The sequence below is a fragment of the Myotis nattereri genome (genome assembly GCF_964212035.1).
Source record: "Myotis nattereri genome assembly, chromosome: 10".
Lineage (NCBI taxonomy): Eukaryota > Metazoa > Chordata > Mammalia > Chiroptera > Vespertilionidae > Myotis > Myotis nattereri.
Genome location: NC_138085.1, coordinates 38063351 through 38083839, shown reverse-complemented (window position 1 = coordinate 38083839; position 20489 = coordinate 38063351). Strand labels below are relative to the sequence as shown.

Below are 20489 nucleotides of genomic sequence, written 5' to 3'. Positions count from 1 at the left end.
AAGCTAAAAATATCAGAACACATCCAACACATCAATAAAAATGCAAAGTCAGAGGGAAGTTTCCAAATGTGTATTACTTAAAGAGTAAAAAATTTTACAAATTTCATATGCAACAGAGCAATAAAATACTGTCATTTATGTAAACAACACAGCTACACACACACACACACACACACACACACACACACACACACACACTTGCTCTTGTAAAAAGAGAAAAGGTCTGAAAGAGTAACACTGAAATGAAAACAGCAATTACCTCGGGGAACAATAATTGTGTGGGAATGCTAAATGCTTTTCAGCAATGGTTTGAATCTTTTAGATGAGATTCTATTCCTGTATAATTTGTGTAATAAAATAAACTTAAAAAACACATTAATCCATTAAAATATATGCAGCTTCGAAGTTAGGGGTGACAGTGTCAGAGGTCAAATGCTGAAATCCTACAAAAAAATCCATTTTTTTCCTGATAATCTTTAGGGTTGCCACTGAATTATTTTACAAATAGATTTAAGAAATATTAGTAATCTCTACTTTGAAAAAGATTCAACTCTAACCCTTGCCTCAGACTTTCTTAATTATACAAATATTTTATCCAGATACACAAAATTAAATGAAAAATGGCAACTGACACAGATCATGCAAAACATTATCTTTAAATATATGAAGCTCTCATAAATCCATAGGAAAACAATGAATGAACATGTCAAAAAGAATTACAAATGGCCAAAAAATAAGTATTCACTCTGTAATAGCCCAAACACATAATTCAAATAAGATATTTTCACCTATTAAATTTGCAGAGTTAAAAAATGATTGCTGGGGGATTCATTGGCCTCTCTTGCATTTGTGTTGGTACAATACATTGGTATATATTTCCGAAGGACAATTTGATAATCATTAATTATCAAAGCCTTAGAAAGCCGTAATCAGTTAATACTTAACAAATAATTCATTCATTCCAATTAAGATTTCCATTTAAACTGATTTGTAAATAAAGCTTTTGATTTACACTTTTAAATAATTAAAATGAAGAGAACTAAAAGGCATTTTTGTGGATCAGGACAGAAGACTCGCTGAAGTCAAAGCAGCTACAAGCAAGGTCTCGCCAACTCCTCTCTTAAATTGGAAAAGCTGCCACAAGAATCAAAGGGAAATACACGTTAAACTCTTAACTGCCCATGTGCTTAATTTCCACAGAATCAGGAGGGCAGCCTTTCCTGAAACGGAGTGAAGGGATGAAACCCGTGCTTTGTTTTGTTTTCAAATCCTTGACTCCATTACTAGGAATAAAGAAGCACCAGCTTTTTTCGCCCCCAGCAAAGGAGCAGAGTGTGACTGTATTAAAATTTACTTTAGTGCTTCCCTATAAAGTTTACTCAAACTTGGTTAATTACTGGTTTAAGATGGTCTAGGTGATACTCTTCTATGAACGATTCTGCTTGATTTAAAGCTCTTATTTTCACCAGAATAAGAATTATTTCTTTGACTTCATCCCTGAAAAACAAAACAAAAAAAAAAACACAACGCATTTCCCCCTTAAAAATGCAATGTAGGAGAGCACAGTGAATCATCATTTGTTTATCTGAAACAAAACTTTACCTTAAACCAATATCTAAAATAGCATTATACATTCAGATGCTACTACTTTCTCCACATACTTATAAATTCATACTATTTCGTGTATTGTATTCTGGCACATTTTAATGTGAATGTCAAATCCAGAAAAGCACAGAGCAGATCTGTCATCAGAAATCTGAGTTGTGGTGTGCTGCTACCAGCTTCTATGGGCTGTTATGGCGGGAGCCTCAGTGGGAGTATTTACCCCACAGGCATCATCTAAAGCCACAACACAGGTCTGGGCGTTCTAGTTTCGGAGACGTGGTTCACTAGATCACTATTGTTCGTAAGCCCCAAACATCCAATGTTATGAGTAAGATATGCAAAACACAGATCTGGCTACTGTGGGTAAACACCAGGCTGCAAACTGCAGACCTGTACTTAAAAGTGTTGAGACTTTAAAAATGGCCAGGAAAATTAAAAAACATATTTAAAAAAACATGCTTAATTAAAAACTTTTGATTTACATTTTTTTTAAATTTACATTTTTAATCCTAAATTCTCCTGTGCTATAGTTTTCTGGAAGTGCTTATTTTGGAAGAGATTTACATTTAAAAATATTAACTATATAGATGCATGAGGTGTGAGTATAAAATAGTGATTCCAAAGGTTGCACATAAAAATACCTAGTGATTCTACAGCAATAGTCTCAACAGGTTTGTAGAAGTATAAGTCTTTCTAAAACTGCTGAGAATGTAATAGAATCCTTGAGCTATGCTTATGGAGGTACAATTAAATATGCATTACCTGAATTCACTTCTAGATAGTTTATGTGCAGACTGCAATAAAAACTGGATAAAGTTTTCTAGCTGGGAAATAGATGTTCTCATAGCAGAATTTTCAAACCATTTTTCTGGTAAATATGCTGCTATCTGTTAATCAAAACACATGGTTGGTTTTAATAATGACAGTTATCATCTAAGAACTTCTGCTAACATGGTGCCAGTTAATCTTCATAATGATCATGCAGGTAAATTTTGAGAATTTTTCCTTTCTTTGTCAAGGGGTTATACACTTTTTAAGCAATTATATTTTAATACTAAGAGGTTAAAATAGACTATTCTTTACGAATACCTTCTAGTGGTACTTGTAATACTTCCTATACTCTGTATTCCTGAGCCATTAAATCTGTACAAAACACTACAACTAAACACTAGAAATGCCCACACATAACACTTTTAGTTTACACAGCTATAAAACACATTTAGTATTATTTCACTAAGATATTGGGTGATCTAGTGATGGCGGAAGGGCACACAATAAGAATAGGACCACAGTTGTTTAATGATTATTCACCTTACTAACTATAGGGAAGAGGTTTTCCTACAGACCCTGGGAAATTGGGCCGTGCTACAAGAAGAAAGCAGGGCTGTAAACGGAGAGAGAGACCTGGGCTCGATGGTTCCATTACTCAGAAAAGAATACATTTTGAGAACAGATAAAGGACAGGAGACGCTTTCATTTGGTTGCTATGCTTGGACCCTGACCCGCTCTGGTAGTTTGCCTCAGGAAGGCTGACCATTCTAAGGTCCCAGGAACAGGTGGATCTGTTGCTAACATCACAGAAAATTAACTACCTTGTTATCGGACTTCCAGGATCCTGGACCACAGACACTGAAGCCATCCCTCCCCCTTTTCCCCTTGCATGCAGCCTTTCTTCCTTATCTATATATATAAAACCATAATATGCAAATAGACCAAACAGCAGGACAACTGGTCGCTATAATGTGGACTGACCACCAGGTGGTGCGCGTGGGACACGGTGGGCATTAGCAGCAGTGGGATGGTGGAGCAAGTGAGCAGGGGCACCAGACCAAGGTGGGGTGCTGGTTGTTGTCATCGGGGCGAGCCTCTGGTGGTTACTGAAAATTCTTTGCTTCCACGCACCACAGACCTGCCAGCGCTTGCACCTGCTACCAGTGCCACCCCTGCTTCCACCTGCTGCCGGCGCCTGGCATGGGCCCCAATCTGCCCTCAGGGCTTCTCCACCTTCCCGTCCTCCTGAGGGGCAATTGGGGTCAGCAGCCGCCTCTCACACCTGCTGCCAGCGCCGGCCCCACTCGCACCTGCAGCCAGTGCCAGAGCTGCCACCTGCACCCACTGCCGGTGCCCAGCACTCGCCTGATTGCTCAGCGTTGTCAGCGGGTGCAAGCGGCAGCTGTGGGCCCCGGTCACCCCTGAGGACTTTTCCACTCCCCACCTTGGCCTGGCACTGATAAGCGGGGGCTCAGGGATGAGGTACTCCAGGCTGCCTGGGATCCTGCCTCCACTGCTATCACCTTCGTCTTCCACCAGCGCTCCCATGAAGAGCAGCGGGGCCTCCGCTGATAACTAGTCTGGGTGCAGCTGTTAAGAGGGAGGAGACAGGGAGAGGGGCTCCTTACCCCATAGGCCCCTACAGGATTTTGTTCTTTGGGAGAAAAATCATCAAGAAGGGCTGCATGATGTTGGCCCCCCACCTCCCACCCCGGTTCCCCGGAGCCCACCAATTAATCACTCCACAGAGGGTGGCCTGGGTCTCCCTCTTTGGGGCAATCGCAGAGCCCCTTACCCCATCAATCACCCCCGGCTGGTGGCCTGGGCCTCCCTCTGTGGGACGATTGGTTGCAGAGCCCCCTCTCCCCCCATCAATCACCCCGCAGAGGGCGGCCTGGGTCTCCCTCTTTGGGGCGATCAATTGTACCCCGCACACCCGCCGCAGCCCGCCAGTTGGTGGCCTGGGCCTCCCTCTGCGGGGCGATCCTGGGACAATGGCTGGGCCCCCGACCAATCGCATCACACCTGCCTTGGCTGGCCTGGTGCCAGTGGGTGTCATAGTGTGGTTGTCCAGACAGTCGTTCCCCTGTTCGGCCATTTGGTCAAGTTGCATATTTCACTTTTATTATAGGTTAGTATTAAGCTATTTTTGCCCACCCCTGACAACTTTTATTTCTGTATTTCAATTCACTTTTGTTTTAACTTTTTATTGTAGAAAATTTCAAACATAAACAATAGGAGAAAGAATAAGTATAATGGGCTCAATAAACCCATCTTCCAGTTTTAACAGTGAAAAATCTTGATACCTTTTTTAATGTTTTTTGAGCCACTTAAGTTTTATATCTTTATCAAATCTATCACTTTTTTCCATAATTTCTTTTGCTTTCATGTTCAGAAAGGACTCCCTTATATCACAGTTATTTATCTTTTTAGTACAATATTTTATTTAATTTTTAACACTTAATTTTTTATTTCACTTGAAATTTATGTAGGTATTTAGTGAGAGATAAGGATCCAACATTCTTTTTGTAAACAATTAACCAATATACTAATTTTTAAATACTGAGGAGTCTCTCTGGATTTCTAGTCTGTTAGACTTGTGTATTATTATGTGAACATTATAATTTTAATTATTTTGCAACAAGATAGATATTAAAAAATTGAATTAAAAAAAGATAATAAAGTTAGAATCATATGTAACTTACCTGGTTGCACTTTTTAACGATATCTGGACCAGGCACGGCATTAAGAAGAACTATAATAAGGTAACGATTTAGTAGCTTCCCCAGTCCTAGCTCTTTCAAGGTATCATCTGGGAGGAGTCCATTCCAAAAAAGAATATTACGGAAGAGCTAAAAAAAATAACATGTCAAGTGACTATGTACCTTTTCTCCAAAGGAAAACTAGAATAGTCTCCAACAAACATAATAAGTTGGTCAAACTCTTTTAATCTTTCACTACAAATAGTTAATTAGAACTGTCAATTTTAGAATAAAAAGTATGTCTAAATAAATGCCTGATACATATACATTCCAACCTCCACATAATTGCTCATCCTATTTTCATTTTTTAGGACAACCATCCAAAATCCATCTCAAATAAATTTGCTGGGAGCCTTTATAAATCCATACTCTCCCAGAGTCTGGAGCCACTATATGCAAGATCGCAGGGCCCCAGGATTCAAAGGACTGCCATTTAAGCCAGTGCCACTGCTACCAATGTGGACCTTCAGAAATCAATCAAACCCAAGAGCCTCATTGTGTGTATATATAAGATTAATAATAACCTGTAAGTTTGGAGATAACTTGGATAAAATACTCAAAAGAAATTCTAATACAATTAATATGGGTTGCCTTTCCCTCCTCTAAATCCAGAACTATTTGTGCATTTTAGTGCTTTCAACTTTCTTTCCAGTACTGTATTTATTACTCCTAAGTGCTAATCTACATGAAATTGTACTAATATGCAATGCTTTTTTATACAATTGTCCTTGTGATACTGCTCCCTCTTCCTGGAAAGCCTTTTTCCCGCCTCAACCACATGACAAACATGAATTCACCCTACTGAAACTATTTTTGCTGAGGTCACCTATGATCTCCTAATAGTCAACTCTGATAAACATTTTCAGGCTTTCTCCTAATTCTTTTCAGTGGCATTTTAACACTGTCTTAATTCTCGATAACCCCTTGCTTAGTTTCCCTGATGCCAGAACTCTCTTGTGACCATTCTAAGTTTCATAGTTCATTCTAAGGCTTCTTTGAGACTCCACTTTCTCTGCCCACCTGTTATGTCAGTGTTTCCCAAGGCCTGTCCTTGGCCTTCTTCTCATGCTTCATCTAATCTCTCCAAAGATTGTATTCATGACTATGGCTCCAAATACCACATGTGGTTGACCCCCAAATCTCTAGCTCAGATTTGTCCCTTATAATTCAGACTCACATATCCAATTGCCTCTTAGATCTTCTATCAGGAATCTTCAATTTACTATGTCTAAAACAGATCTTATCTTTCCTCTCAAACCTGTTCTTCCTGTATCCCCTCCAATGTCCCCAAAGAATGTCATAAATTACCTGGCTGCTAACGTCAGAACCTTGGCTAGCACTCTACATCCTTCACATGTTACTAATCAGTCATCAAGTCCTTTCAGTGGTTCAGCCTACATATCTTTTGAACCCATCTTCTCTTTATCATCCCCGTTGCCACTGATTAGCATTGAATTCTTCTTTTACCTTTTAGACCAGCAGTTAGCCAACTATGGTTTGTGGGTTAAATCCAACTTACTGTCTGTTTTTGCAGAGCTGGTGAACTAAGAATGGTTTTTATATTTTTAAGTGATTGAAAAAAGTAGAAGAAAATTTTGTGACGTGAAAATTATATGATATTTAAATTTCAGTGTCCATAGTGAGGTTTTATTGAAACAGCCATGCTCATTTGTTTATGAATTGTCTGTGACTGTTTTTACACTACAGCACCAAAGCTGAATAGTTCAACAGGGACTATGTGGCAAGAATAGTCTGGTCCTTTACAGAAGTTCATTGACATAGTAATCCTATCTAATAATAGACAAACATGGTAATTAACCGTACCTCTGACACGCTTCCCATTGGTTAATCAGGGTGATATGCAAATTAACTGCCAAACAAGATGGCGGCCAGCAGCCAGACAGCTGAAGCGAACAGGAGGCTTGCTTGCTCCAGTGATGGAGGAAGCCAAGGTTCCCCGCCTGCCACTGCCGGCCTCTGAGCTGCGCGCTAAGAAATAATGTTGCTGCCGAAACCGGTTTGGCTCAGTGGATAGAGTGTCAGCCTGCGGACTGAGAGGTCCCGGGTTCGATTCCGGTCAAGGGCATGTACCTGGGTTGCGGGCACATCCCCGGTGGGGGATGTGCAAGAGGCAGCTGATCGATGTTTCTCTCTCATCGATGTTTCTAACTCTATCTCTCTCCCTTCCTCTTTGTGAAAAATCAATAAAATATATTTAAAAAAAAAAAAGAAATAATGTTGCAATTATAGAAGCTAAACAAACCCCAGAAACCTGCTTTCAGCAGCCGAGGTCTCAGAGCTGGAGCCGAGCCTCAGAGCTAAAGCCGGCTCTCAGTTCCAATGACAGCCATAGAAGGTAAATAAATCCCAGAATAAAAAGAAAAAAGAAAAAAAGGAGAGGTTGGGAGCTTCAGTCACCAGCCAGCCTGAAAACAGCTCTCAGCCCCTCACCCTGACTGGCCAGGCACCCCAGTGGGGACCCCCACCCTGATCCGGGACACCCTTCAGGGCAAACCAGCCGGCCCCCACCCATTCACCAGGCCTCTATCCTATATAGTAAAAGGGTAATATGCAAACTGACCCTAACAGCAGAATGACTGGGAATGACTGGTCACTATGACACACTGACCACCAGGGGGCAGACGCTCAATGCAGGAGCTGCCCTCTGGTGGTCAGGGCGCTCTCACATGGGAGGAGCTCTGCTCAGCCACAAGCCAGGCTGATGGCTGCCAGTACAGCGGTGGTGGTGGGAGCCTCTCCTGCCTCTTCAGCAGCGCTAAGGATGTCCGACTGCAGTTTAGGCCTGTTCCCTGCTGGCAAGTGGACATCCCCTGAGGGCTGCCAGGCTGCCAGAGGGATGTCTGATTGCTATCTTAGGCCCAATTCCCCGGGTAGTGGGCCTAAGCCAGCAGGTGGTCATCCCCTGAGGGGTCCCAGACTGCGAGAGGGCACAGGCCGGGCTGAGGGACCCCCCCTTTCCCCCTGAGTGCACAAATTTTTGTGCACCGGGCCTCTAGTCCTATATAATAAAAGAGGAACATGCAAATTAGCCACCCCTTTGTTACACTCAAGCCACGCCCACAAGCCAATCAGAGTGACTATGCAAATTAACCTGACAAAGATGGCGGTTAATTTGCATACGCAGGTGTCAGGCGCCCCAGGAGGCAAGGGTGGCCGTGGCCGTGGACTCCCAGGACCTTCGCAGGCCTGGGAGGTGAGGCCGTAGCCACATCTGCAGGCTCCCAGGACCGTCACCGGTCTGGGAGGCGAGGCCGCCTGCACCTAGCCAAGCCTGCGGGCTCCTGGGACCTTGCTGGCAGAGAGCGGGGAGGTTTGGAGGACTTGGCAGAGCAGGAGACCACTAGACATAGAGCAGAGCGAGAGAGAGGGCAGCTTGGAGGGCACGGCTCCCTCTGTCACCCCACCTTCCTCATCACAGCTGTGGAAACTAACAGCAGGGAGGAGGAAGTCCCACCACCACAGAATTAGCCAGAATCAGCCTTTGGTCAGACAGCTCTCAGCAGCCTGATAGCCAGGACTCTCATTCACCTGCATCTCAGACTGTGACAGTAGAGAGGTGGGACTATGTCTAAAGAACAACTGTTGATACAACGTAGCTCTGCAGCCGAAAGATGCTGGTGTTATCGACAGAATATGTCTGCAGAGCGGCGTGCGTCTGATCTTGAAAGAAGGCGGCGCCTGCGACAGGATGTATCTGAACATCAGCTACTGTAAAAACGTCACTCTGATGCCAAAAAACACCGGCATTATTGACAGAAAATGTCTAAAGACCAATGTGCCTTTGAAGTTGAAAGAAAGCGGCGGCGATGACAGAATATATCTAGAAAATAGTCATTAACAAGTACTACCAATATCAGTAGGAATTGCCTTCTCAGTGAAAATGGAGTATATGAGGATGCAATTCTCGAACATAGTTGTGGTGGAATGACTGATGTGAATTTTGCCTATCACTAAATTTCTCTGATGAAAAACCATCCGATGGGAAATTTACTCGATGTTATAGCAAAGGGAAAGTCTGTCCAAATGATATACATTTTCCAGATTACCCAGCATATTTAAAAAGATTAATGACAAATGAAGATTCTGACAGTAAAAATTTCATGGAAAATATTCGTTCCAGAAATAGTTCTTTTGCTTCCATGGGTGCAAATACTGCATCACCATCAGGATATGGGCCATACTGTTTTAGAATACACAGACAAGTTTATCACTGTACTAGAACTTTACATCCTTCGGATGGTGTTTCTCAGAAGTTTGCTCAACTCTTTATTTTGGATACAGCTGAAGCTACAAGTAAAAGATTAGCAATGCCAGAAAACCAGGGCTGCTCAGAAAGACTCCTGATCAACATCAACAACCTCATGCATGACATAAATGAATTAACAAAATCATACAAGATGCTACATCAGGTAGAAAAGCCCAATCTGAAGCAGCAGCAAAAGGTATTGCTCCCACAGAAGTAACAATGGCGATTAAATAAGATCGTAACAGTGACCCAGGTAGATATAATTCTCCCCATGTAACCGAGGTTGCTGTCATATTCAGAAACCAAGATGGAGAACCTCCTTTTGAAAGGGACTTGCTCATTCATTGTAAACCAGATCCCAATAATCCAAATGCCACTAAAATGAAACAAATCAATATCCTGTTTCCTACATTAGATGCAATGACATATCCTATTCTTTTCCCACATGGTGAAAAAGGCTGGGGAACAGATATTGCATTAAGACTCAGAGACAACAGTGTAATCAACGATAATACTAGACAAAATGTAAGGACACGAGTCACACAAATGCAGTATTATGGATTTGAGCTCTCTGTGCGGGACACATTCAATCCTATTTTAAATGCAGGAAAATTAACTCAACAGTTTATCATGGATTCATATTAAAAAATGGAGGCCAATCAGATAAATTTTATCAAAGCAAACCAATCTAAGTTGAGAGTTGAAAAATATAGTGGATTGATGGATTATCTCAAATGTAGATCTGAAAATGAACAATGTGCCGATTGGTAAAATGATAATACTTCCATCATCTTCTGAGGGTAGTCCCAGAAATATGCAGCAGCAATATCAGGATGCTATGGCAATTGTAACGAAGTATGGCAAGCCCGATTTATTTGTAACCATGACATGCAATCCCAAATGGGCAGATACTGCAAACAATTTACAATGCTGACAAAAAGTTGAAAACAGACCTGACTTGGTAGCCAGTTTTTAATATTAAGCTGAATGCTCTTTTAAATGATATCTGTAAATTTCATTTATTGGGCAAAGTAATAGCTAAAATTCATGTCATTGAATTTCAGAAACGTGGACTGCCTCACGCTCACATATTATTGATATTAGACAGTGAGTCCAAATTACGTTCCTCTAATTAATTCCCTTTCAATGTGCACAAATTTCGTGCAGTGGGCTACTAGTGGAATATATAGTAAACTGGAGATAAAAGAAAATTCTTTTTTATTTTTGCAATTCTCTGCTTACCTTTAGAGCTGACCAGAACTGTCTTTCTTGGAACTTTGAATGTGGTGATGTTTTGTTTTCTACAGCACTAATGTGAAATGAAAGACAAAGGAGAAAATACAAAGAACTGTTAATCTTTCAGAAACAGTGTTTAAAAAACTGAGTGTTATTTTTTAACCAATCACACTAAACTTTAATGGAATATAATATAAAAATTACAAATGCATGCACACTTTGACCTAACAAACCTATTTTTGAGAATGGCTTCTATAGATATACTTACACATTTACAGAATATCTATAACATTATTCACAACACTGTTGGTAATAATTTGCCACTTATATGCCCATCAGTTACAGTACACCTACATGATAGCATATTTAATGCAGTTTAAAAAAGAAATGAGGAAACTACTTTTATGATGATATATATGATGACAAACTATTTAGATGAAGATTTCAAAGATGTACTAAGTCAAAAAAACAGTGTACAACTATTTACAATATACTTTCTTTGCTCTAGAGAGGGCGAGGAAATAAGATTACAATATATAAGTATTTAATTCTAACTGCATAAAGAAACTGGAAAGGTAAAAAAATTACTGATTATTATTATTGCATGCATTCATGTACACAGTGGAGAAAGGTCAAAAATTGGGTGGATGGAGGTCAGGAGTGGGATGGACTAAGACTTTTTATTTTAAATATAACATTTAACTCTTCAATCCTGTGAGTACTTGCTGAGTAGCTTCAGATCATGATCCATAACTATAACTGATGTCTTCTTAGCAAATGTATAAACATGCATCAAATAATACTTTCATAATTTAAGTAAATACAGAATTCACAGATGCAGTTTCTGGCCCCTCAGTGATGTTCCAGGCCTTCTGCTGTGCTTTCTCTGTGCCAGGCATTGTTTGGCGCACTCTTCATCTTCACACTGTCCTTTAATGTGGGCATTAATTTAATGTCCCATTTTACATTTGAGGACAGAGAAAGGCCCAAGGTCATTATCTAGTAACTAGAAGCTCGATGCACAAAATTTGTGAAAGAGTAGGCCTTCCTTCCCCGGGCTGCCAGCACCGGCTTCCCTCTAGCACCTGGGACCCAGCTGGCTTCCCTCCGGCTGCCTGCAGGCACCCGGGACCTGGTCTTCCCTCCAGCCCTGTCCGGTCTAATTAGCATATTACCCTTTTATTATTATAAATGGTGAATCTGGGCTTTTCATTACTCTGCTATGCCACCTATCATGTTCTTAAGAATAACATTAAAAACAAACCACCCTATCTCCAAGTGTCAAGCTTTGGACATGGTATATAGAAGGTAACTGAGAAATATTGAAATCTTAATTTGTGTCTAAATAGGTATATGTATACTTTGAAAATACTTAGTATAGTTTCTTTTGTATTGCATTCTTAAATCTGTATTACATGATTATTTTATACAATCTAGACATTAATAGCTCTTACCTTTTTGGATACAGAGGAATGTAAACATCATCTTCTATTGCTTTCTTCATTCTTGAAACAATGGATTTAAGTAAGTCCTATTATTTGAAAATTTAAAAGCATCAGTGATAGTCATGGGTTGAAATATATTTACCAAAAGAAGTAATTTATTTTGTACACACACCGAATTAGGTGTTAAAATATCAATTGGGTACAAGAGAACTTCGTTCATCCATGTTACTGCATGTCACTGTAGTTGGTACATTTTCACTGCCGTACAGTGTTCTGTTGCATGAATGCTACTGATAGGACATTTAGATGGTTTCCAGTTTGGGGCTATTATGAATAACGTTGCTATGAAAGTTCTTGCCCATGTATTTAGGAAGTAGTAGTGGTATCCCATTTATAGTCCCACTGGCTCTGTATGAGAAAACCTGTTTACTTACACCCTCATTAAAATGCAGTTGTTGTCTTTTTAAATCCTTACCTGAGGATATTTTTTCCCTTGATTTTCAGACAGAATGAAAGGAAGGAAGGAGGAATGGGGAGAGAGACACACATATATAAGTTTGTTGCCTCCCAAATGCTCCCCAACTTGGGTGGAGGATTGAACCTGCAACTGAGGTATGTGCCCTGGACTAGGAATCAAACCCACAGCCCTTTGGTGGGCTGAGGCTTTAACCACTGAACCACACTGGCCAGAGCCCTAGTTTCTATAAATCAGAACTAAGTATATTTCCCCCCAAATTGTTTTCTGATAATTACTTCTTGTGCTTCTTCTGTAAACAAAGACTTATAATAAATTATATTGATTTATAAATAAATTAAGAAATTTATAACTCTAGAAATTATTACCTGTTTGCCTCTACTAACTTCATTCTCACAAGTGGAATGTTCTTCAAGAATCATCCTGCAGTGAGCTATTAAACTTGTTGTCTGTGAGGTTGACAAAGGATCCCATATGAATTCTACAAAGTCTGAAACAAAAATTTCAGTGGTGCACAATTATTTACTCAATTGCTTTGCTTGTTATATATAAACAACTGAAGCTTTTTAGCAAAGATTACTGCCTTTTGTGGTTTAAAATCCACACCAATCATTACCATTACATATTTGCATGCATCCTCAATTTCCTTGTCCTTTTGGGTTTTGCTGAATTTCTCTGGCTAAACCACCCCTTGTTAAATCCACCTTGTCACTGAGTCTGTTCTTGCAATAATGCAACTAAAAAGTGGCTGGAAAAAGCAACACTTTAAATTCATCGCCATGAAACTCAAGTGAACCCTGAGCTACACTGGCCAGGGCAGTACTGGGGAGAAACATAAGGGGATAAGTCAGGGAAGAGAAAATAATACAGGTAGTAGGGATAGAAATGTGCCACTAATTAATGACCTAGGAGTTATAAAAGCAATACTAATGTCACAAATGCTAACGGCTAAAGATTATCAACAGGTTGATAGCAAATTAACTGCACCAACAAGCATTTTTTAACCAGCTTAAATTATGACACATGTTGATTTTTACTGCTTATTACATTTTCTTGTATTAAAAAACTTCTGAGAAAAAAAATTGTAACTGTAACAGAAAATAATGATCTTATATTTTGCCCCAAAACAATTTAATCAGTACCTGTAAGTCGTGGAATAATTGTTTTGTTGATGACAGAAGACAAGATTTTCTTATCAGAACTATCTTCCTTCTTTGAATCTTCCATACTATTATCTATAAATTTTTCTATAGATGTGAACCATGGCATCTGTTTTAAACCTATGGAATCAAACTTATAAATAAAATTATCAGTTATAAATAAATTCTTATGCATTAGCTTATTTTTAAATGGCTAACTTTTTCAGTAACTACTGGAGCTTTCTAAGGATCAAAAGCAAATAATTCCATATTTTAACTCCATATATACAGTACTAGAACGCCAAGGCTAGGCAGGATGACAAGAGTAAGACAGGATGTCTATGCAATATGCATGCGTTTCATACATTTTTATGACAAATCCCAAAATGCCCGCTGTATGGTAAAAGCTGACTATACTGCAAGCACTGTCAGGAGCAAAATACACATTTTTAAGAAGATAACTCAATAAGTGCTATTCTTATTTATACAAATTTATTTACCTTGTGCAAAATTCATTTCTGGCTCCCTCAAGTCTCATAAGAACAAATGTGTATTTTGCCTGTGATTTAGCTTACTAGGCAAATAGCAAATGGCCAGTTATTTGTTGAATGAACGAATTAATGGATCTCTGCTGGGCCTAACAGAGTACTCCATTCAGCTTGAGTGGTTAACAACTAGGCTGCTGTCCCATCAACTACCTACCACTTTCTTAGAGAGAAGCTTCGTTCCTATACTATGAAGACTGTATGGCCTTGAACCTAACAGAGCCAACAGCCATGCATGACTAGGGCAGAGAAAGTTAAAAGGACATGACGCCATTCTTCTCTTTGTTAAATCTTCACCTTCAGCTCCCCTCTCTTCCTAGAATTTCATGATCTCATTTCTGTTTCCTTATCAGGCATATCTAGACAGATGTCCTGTTATTATTTCATTCTCTATATAGTGAAACTTCCTTCAAAAACTGTTCCCTTTCTGAAAAGTCCCCATTTCTATTAATGAAACTACCATTGTTCTAACAACCCAGAATCCAAATGTTGGGGTATATATGGATGTGGGGTGTTAGGTTTATACTTAGCATTTTACAGATTCTTGCTTTATAACACCTCTTGTAATCAACTCCTTTTTCTCTTTTCATTACTACCACCCTACGTAAGAAATTCATCACCTTGGACTTGAGCTACAGCAAATCCTTCCAATATATAACCCCACCTTTTATCTTCCTTCCCTCTAAGTTAGCCTACTGCTAGGATTTCCCAAACCATTACTTTCATCATGTCACTCCTCCCATTATTTACCAAAGCAAGTTCATACATCTTAATTTAGGACCTGAACACTGTGCAGTGTCTACCTCCTGAACTCTATTTCTCGCTATGCACCTTTCCAAAATACCTTTTCCTCTTTCCCCTCGCGTTTAAGTCCTGTATACCTTTCAAATCCCCATTAAAATCCCTCTCCTCCTCAATGCACTAGCTTCACTAACTAACTATTCCCAAGATGTCATCTCCAACTTCAGAACTGGTACATGTCGATTTCCCAAGACTGTAAAATTCTTAAGGCCTAAAACTACCTTTATTTTTTGAGTGACCTTAAACTTACCAAAGCAGCAGCTTTAAAAAAAAAAATGTTTCCTTTACTGGTGTTTAGTGTCAGTCAGCCTCAAAAATAAAGTGTAAACCAAGAAAAGGTAGATGTAGACTATTACTCCAAATCACCAATATCAACTCCAACTCTAAAGGTGAGGTATTTTATAGCTAACCTGATAACAAGGGAATTTAAGTAATTAATGTGATCAGGATTTTTCACATGTTAAGCTTAAATACCTTAAGAGGATTCCAATCAATCAACTGAACTCGTATTAGGGGATTTAAAAGCTTTGGTATGCATAAACCAATGAAAGCTTCATAATAAGAATCAGGAAATTTTTCTCGCCATTGTTGAAATTTTAACAAAATATTCTGGATATTACAAAAATCATCATGCACATCTTCAAAGATCTTCTTATGATACTGTAAAATGTCATCTGTGAACAAAATGAGTCTTTGTTATGCATTTTAACCGAGCTTCCTATAAGCAATCATATATAACTACTAAATCAACTGAGTTGAAAACTTTCCTTTGATATTGACATATAAACTAGTTTTTATTAAAAAATCACTTTAGTAATATCAATACTAACAAAATCTACCATTTATTGAACCCCTTCTAGATGACAAAACATTACAAATACATGATCTCATTTCATCATAACTATCTTTCCTAAAAGTTAGGTGTTACTAGCCTTCCTATTACAGACAATAAACAAGCAAGCAAACACCATCAGATTTAGGGAAGTCAAGGAATCTGTACAAGATCACACTTGAATGGAGCCCCTCTTCAAAGCCATCTCATTGACTGCAAAGCCCACAACTCTTTCAACTATACATTTTTTACCTTCTCATAATGGTAAAATGGCTTTACTATATTCAGTTATTTAAAATTACAAGTGATAATACTACAGAAAGTACGTGGTGAGCAATGAAACCCGTAATGTTCATGGTTCCTTTATAACAGGAAATGAGGAAGGCTGAGGGAAAAAAAACTATAAAGATGCAGTGATACTCATAATGCTCCTCCATTTTATCCCAGTTTTTCAAAGGTAGGAAAAGTCTCCAAGAACACTTTTTTCCCCCTAAAATTTCCTATTTTCTACAGCTTATGTATTTAAGGGCAATCAATACAAAGTGGGAATTCCCACTTCGAATAAAGATACATTAGAAAGTTGGTGGCTGACCTTGACTTTTTTGGAAGTCAGCCATGTCTGCTGAAGATAGTTCATCATCACTAGATGTCCCTTCCTGATGATCACAATTCCCAGAAAGTGCCCTTGCTTGTCTTCTTTGTGCCCTGTAGTTTTCAATAAACTGAAAATCAATGAAAAATAAATAGCTCCTGCTGAAAGTAAATGCTTTAAAACAGAAAGTAGAAGTCATAATTCATTTAAAATGCTCAGAAATACAGCATTATATTGGCACACAATTTTATGTTAATATTTTTGACATTTAAGCTTCATTATTTTGAATTGGTTGTCTCCCTCTTTTTTCTTATTATCTTCCCATTTAGGATATTCCCATAGGCTACAGACTTTGAAGAATGGATAACAATACAATCAGGACTGGCTTCTACTTAGCAGCAATTTCCAGCCTGATAAATGCCATTTTACTTATTCCTCCTGACTGATTCAAATACACCAGTGTATACTTAAACCCTGGGATTGAGGGTTTAAATTATATTTAATTAAGACTGCTAAGCTATATTTTGGTTTTACATCATTCTCACAAATTAATTTGTTAGGTTATGGTTAATTATACCATGTAGTTCATTATATTTAAATAGTGAAAAATACTTGCTCAATGGTGCTTTTAAGTCTTCATTTTATATAGCTACCTTCGAGATTCAATTTCTTCTAAAATCCATTGAGTTTTTTCATCTATAGCCAAGCTTCCATTTGTTGATGTCTCAGCTTTGCCTATTTTCAAAAGAAATAAAGTGAAATACTTTGAAAACAAAAGTTATATCTTGGGTGTGTATGTATATATATATTTACATCTATCTATCTATCTATCTACCTACCTACCTATATATATATATATATATATATATATATATATATATAAACACATATGCTTAAATTATATATTACATCATGCAATGAAAGTGCAATGTTAATTCCCTATCACAATATTAATAGGCATTGAGTTTGTGAGTTTAAGAAAATATATATTGAGGACAGTAACAAAATTCCTCTAATTTCTTTGTCTCAGATCCTGTTTTAATAGTTTTCACCAGTTTTTTTTGGTCCATGTAGCTAAGTGCTAGATACATTTGCATTACCAATATGTTATTCATATTATTTCCGATTTTGGGAAATACGATAATGCATGACCAACTCAATGTCCTGTTTGAAAGTCATTTTGCTTTTGCTATTATCACCTACTTGATAGTCTCATTACTTTCACTATCCTTGAGCACCTTAATCAAAGGAAGACAACTTAGAAAATACAAAACCAGTGTGAGAACTAAAAGCACCCCAATCTTAATGAGATTTTATAGGTGATTCTATACTGAAATCAACCAGAATTTCTTTAACTTCCATAACCAATCTGTGGAAGGGTCATGGAAATTTTATTAAGTTAAATTTCTGACAAAGTCTATGAATTTATGTCAACTCATATCAAAATAGTCATTAAATGGCCATATACATATTTGTCTCAATATGAAGTAATTGGAAGTTATATTTTTTATTTTTTAGTCTTAAGACTTAAGACCTTTTAAAACCCTAGCTATAAATGTTTTGGGATTTTTAGAATGGAGTCAGTTAAAGATTCATGGAAAAATACTTAAAAACATTATTTTTAAATACAGGAATATTTTTATTCTCTAGCTAATAATTTGGCATAATGAATAATGAATTATATTGAAGATGCAAAACACTAACGTGATAACTGTTGTAAATACGTTGATTCATGTTTTAATTCATCTTGCCTGCGTTTCATAAAGGTCATGGCTTGTTTTAAAAGGAGTGCATGCATGGATGATTCTATTTCTTGGATGTTGATAATCTGCAATACATATATAAGTAACATTTTGTGGATCATCAATAATAAATAATAAAATGTAATTATTTATGTATTAGCATGTATATATGCTCAATTCTCATACAAACATTTGAATACTACCTATCACCTCTCAGTTAAAAAAAAAAGAATGCTGTGAGGAACAGACCTAGCTGCCAATACTGTCAATATTAATAAAACCAGAAAATCACCTTACTGTACTAGCAGAGCTATAAATATCATAAATAATGAAACCAAATGGGCTGAAGTCAGGAACATAGATAAGAGTGGATAGATAAGAAGAATTTTATTTGTTTGAGATAGAAGAGGAGAAAATGATGGGTTGTTGGGTATAGCCATTTTTACAGGCTGAGGGAACAGTCTGTTTGTGGTATGGGGGGGACTTGAGGAAACTGATAAAATTATAAAAAGTGGAGAATGGAAGAGACTGACTAGACAGGTAAAAAAGCTGTGAGGCAGAAATGAGTGATTAATTGAAACTGGCATTCTTATATTTCTGAGGTAATTTCCTCTACTCCAATGATGTTTCACAGATGCTATGGGCACATCAATGTGTAGACCAGTAAGACTTTAATGGTGTGATTTTTTAAGGATGAATGACGAAAACTACATTGTAATAAATACTTCAGGAAGTAACTACCAAGTGATATTAAAAGGTGGTCAAGTTAAAATAATAGTAAATAAAAAATGCAGAAAGTAGAGTGTACTGTATTTCTAAAATGGTTAAAAAAAAAGGAACTCAAGATCTTAATATATGGACTTAGAGTGTATATAAAAAAACTGAAACTATAAAGGAAAAAAATGATTCATGAATCTGATTAACACAGTATTTCAAAAAAGTGGATGCTGGAAAACCAATGCAAAAACAAAACCAGAAGACAAAACAAACTAGAAAGTTTATCTACATCAAGTAGGATAAAGAATTAAAAATTTAAAGCAATAAAAAGCTGGGGGGGAAAAAAAAATAAAACAAGAAAAAAAGGGGGAAAAAATCCCCAATTGAACCAAAGATAATCAGGCAAAGGGGGAAAATAATTCAAAAGAAGAAAAACTACATGTGTTAGTAAAACAAAGGGTCTGTCTGAGATAAAAATAAATATATAAAAATAACCTTTTTTAATGTAGTAAACTAAAAATAAAACATACAATCTTTCTTGAGGATAGTTTAGCAATGTTTCATAAGCCTTAGAAATATTTAGACCCTGTGACTTAATAATTCACTTTTTAGGAATTTTTCTTAAACAGATGAAAGTTTAACGCAAACATTTATATACAAAACTTTATACTTTCCTAGCTATCCAACATTAAGTGAATGCTTAATATCATAGTATATAAAAATGTATAAGGAAAAATACTAGAGGTAAGTATTTAGTTGTGGAATTTAGGCTTTTTGTAAATCACATGATATGAGAATTTCTCTATAAAAAATAGATGATATCAATATCTATAGCCATGTACCTTTTCATTAAGACAGTCAATTAAATTGTCCACATAAATTTTCATGCTTTTATAGAATTTAAAATTTAGAGCTTGATTTGATGAATTTTCTAGGTTCTGGATGGCATTCTTTGAGCTCTTGACATCTTCTACATATTTTTCATATTCCCTCTGATGTGAGCGGTGAGTATCCTGTAGTAATGTTAATCTATAGAAATATAATAAAGACAAATAAAAACTGACTTATTTTTCATACTTTCATTTCTACTATAGTAAGTATCAGTCTGATGAAAGTTTTTCAAAGTTACCTTACAGAGACCAGCAAGGAAACTGACAAGCACATAAACCTGGGCTTATGAGACTTGCTGAGCAGAGGAGAGCATCACAAAGAAATCGGACTCGAAGGGAAAGGTGGGAAAGGACACTTAGGTTTTTAGGTGCTTAAGCTAATAACAGGGTATTTTCAGTCCTTTCCTTTTGCATAAAATCCTGAGTTATATGCAATACCACATGAAATAGTTGTAATTCTAGTTCTTCCAACTAAAGGAGTATTGAAAGAAAACAATAAATGATAGTTAAGTTGTTACAAAAATAATTTGAATTAAGGCAACCTCATTATTTAACATCACTACCGAAAAGCATTGATGTAGAACTAAGGTTGGAGATTTTTTTCTATGAAGTCCGCATAGTAAATATTTTGAGCTTTGGAGGCTAGATGGTTGTGTTGCAACTATGTACT

The 20489-nt window shown here is 37.5% G+C and overlaps 1 protein-coding gene across 3 annotated transcripts in view; it reads right to left on the bottom strand.

The window, feature by feature from the left end:
• Positions 1-55: 55 nt before the first annotated feature.
• GCFC2 (GC-rich sequence DNA-binding factor 2) overlaps positions 56-20489 on the bottom strand; it is a 34059-nt gene continuing 13625 nt past the window's right edge. Inside the window, exons 6-17 of one of the 3 annotated variants that reach the window (XM_081101042.1) lie at positions 19772-19958; positions 18175-18298; positions 17124-17205; positions 16471-16583; positions 15521-15720; positions 13704-13854; positions 12930-13051; positions 12096-12172; positions 10648-10714; positions 5082-5228; positions 2368-2492; positions 56-1497 (exon numbers count right to left, since the gene is read on the bottom strand). In XM_081101042.1, coding sequence (XP_080957168.1) covers positions 1380-1497; positions 2368-2492; positions 5082-5228; positions 10648-10714; positions 12096-12172; positions 12930-13051; positions 13704-13854; positions 15521-15720; positions 16471-16583; positions 17124-17205; positions 18175-18298; positions 19772-19958 — 1513 coding nt within the window. In that variant the 3' untranslated portion in view covers positions 56-1379. Of the gene's footprint in view, positions 1498-2367; positions 2493-5081; positions 5229-10647; positions 10715-12095; positions 12173-12929; positions 13052-13703; positions 13855-15520; positions 15721-16470; positions 16584-16733; positions 17206-18174; positions 18299-19771; positions 19959-20489 lie in introns of those variants that run through there. The other 2 variants (XR_013996509.1, XR_013996510.1) reach the window with 2 other exon arrangements.